Here is a 1,679-nt window from a genome sequence, read left to right as displayed (position 1 = left end):
TACGAAAAATGTCGTACATTGTACGAATCGTTCGTTGTTTCGCACCACGAAATTATTTCGTAATATATACGAAATTGTACGAAATATTTTAGTATAATGCAAAATATTATTGAAAAAATTAATTTACATAAATTGAAAAAAGGGAATTTTGAATAAATATGGTAAAATTTATCAAATATTAATTTATTCAAAAATTTTTGTTCATTTAAAAAAAAATTTCTAATTTTAGTACAAAATTATTCTCCACACGAATTTTCAATTTTTTTATGAAAATGATTCGAGAATAATATTATACTTTTTCTTAAATTTTATAAAAATGTTGTAGTTTTATTTAATCATAATATATGTAATTAATATCATTATGTTTAATTTAATTTTAATATTTAAGAAAAAAAAATAATACGAAAGGTTTTCGTACTTTCGTAAAAATAGAAAAGGGTTTTATTAAATAATATTTCGTATTATACACGAAATTTTTGTAAAGTTGAGCATGGATTATTTTCAGTGTATGTATAAGGAAGGATATAGTTTGTGATATACGTACTACTTAAAAGTGACTTAAACTTTATATATTAGGAATTAAATATTGTTATAAAAATATAGAATTAATAGTTTGTTTTAATAAAAAGTTGATGACAGTGATTATTGCAAACTGTGGTGGGTACGTATTTAATAAGTATACATATAATTATAGCAAATAGTGAGAAATATTCGTTCGATATACAAAATTACACATGTATATTTAATATTATTTAAAAAATATATATCAAATATACATACGCGCATTAGAGTTCCTACACTTTAATAGAGCAGTAAAAAATGTAAATTATAACACAAAATTATTTATGATAAAAGTAACATTTGCCAAATATTTAAAACTTTGAATAAATTGATTAAAGTTAATTTTAAAAATTTTGGTTATAATTTTAAATGTTTTTCACGCGAGGCTCTCTAATGCCCAAAATATCCATAGCAAAAAGACATAGACAGAGTTATTCGTTTAGATCCAGGGGGAAGGCATTTTTCAAACATCAGATACATAATTTATAGGTCCAACTAACATGCATACTACATTTATACTTTTGAATAAGTAACAACGCTTTTTAATTTTTTTTGTCGTAAACTAATGACATTGCTGCTTACTATCAGTACACTACTTCATTCGGTTTTAATAAAAATCTTTCTTAATTTTAATATTAAAATCTTAAGCTAATTGATCGCCGCCATACACCTTCTCTAAGATACTATAAAATTCTGATGACGTTTGAAAAATGAAATACAACAGTCACATCCAGGATAATAGTCCAACTAGAGAAAATATAAGTACTATGAAGGCTTCACGGCAGGTGGCATTATCCCAACCACATTCCAAATCGAATTTTAATGACTGTGAATAGAAAAAATATAGAATGTTAATTAAAATTATATTTTTCATTTATAGTATAAAATTTCATTACCTCCATTAATTGTTGTCCACCTTTATTATCACAACGTGTTTCACGTAAATCGTCATCATGTTCATCGCACATATAACGACCATATATTTGACAAGGTGAATTCATAAATGTACGAAACACTGTATCGGTCCAGGTTTGTGAGGAGCAAATATATTGCCTTCGTTTGCGTTGCCAAAATTCTACCCAGCTGTAGAAGATGTTCATATTAAAGTAATGTTAAAT

General features: G+C 25.1%; 2 protein-coding genes across 2 annotated transcripts in view; one reads left to right on the top strand and one right to left on the bottom strand.

Annotated features, from left to right (window-relative positions):
- LOC111681550 (probable 2-oxoglutarate dehydrogenase E1 component DHKTD1 homolog, mitochondrial) overlaps positions 1–1,679 on the top strand; it is a 7,690-nt gene that overhangs the window by 1,902 nt on the left and 4,109 nt on the right. The gene's annotated exons all lie outside the window — the stretch shown is intronic.
- LOC124419410 (chaoptin-like) lies at positions 479–1,671 on the bottom strand. Its single transcript, XM_046948744.1, has 2 exons — positions 1,458–1,671; positions 479–1,387 (listed from the first exon to the last, which is right to left on the bottom strand). The coding sequence occupies exons 1-2, from the start codon at positions 1,659–1,661 to the stop codon at positions 1,286–1,288; spliced, it is 306 nt and encodes a 101-aa protein (XP_046804700.1). The 5' UTR covers positions 1,662–1,671; the 3' UTR covers positions 479–1,285.

The sequence above is a fragment of the Lucilia cuprina genome, chromosome 4 (assembly GCF_022045245.1).
Source record: "Lucilia cuprina isolate Lc7/37 chromosome 4, ASM2204524v1, whole genome shotgun sequence".
In the NCBI taxonomy this organism is placed as follows: Eukaryota; Metazoa; Arthropoda; class Insecta; order Diptera; family Calliphoridae; genus Lucilia; species Lucilia cuprina.
The sequence above is the reverse complement of the archived record's forward strand: the minus strand, read 5'-3'. Positions and strand labels throughout refer to the sequence as shown.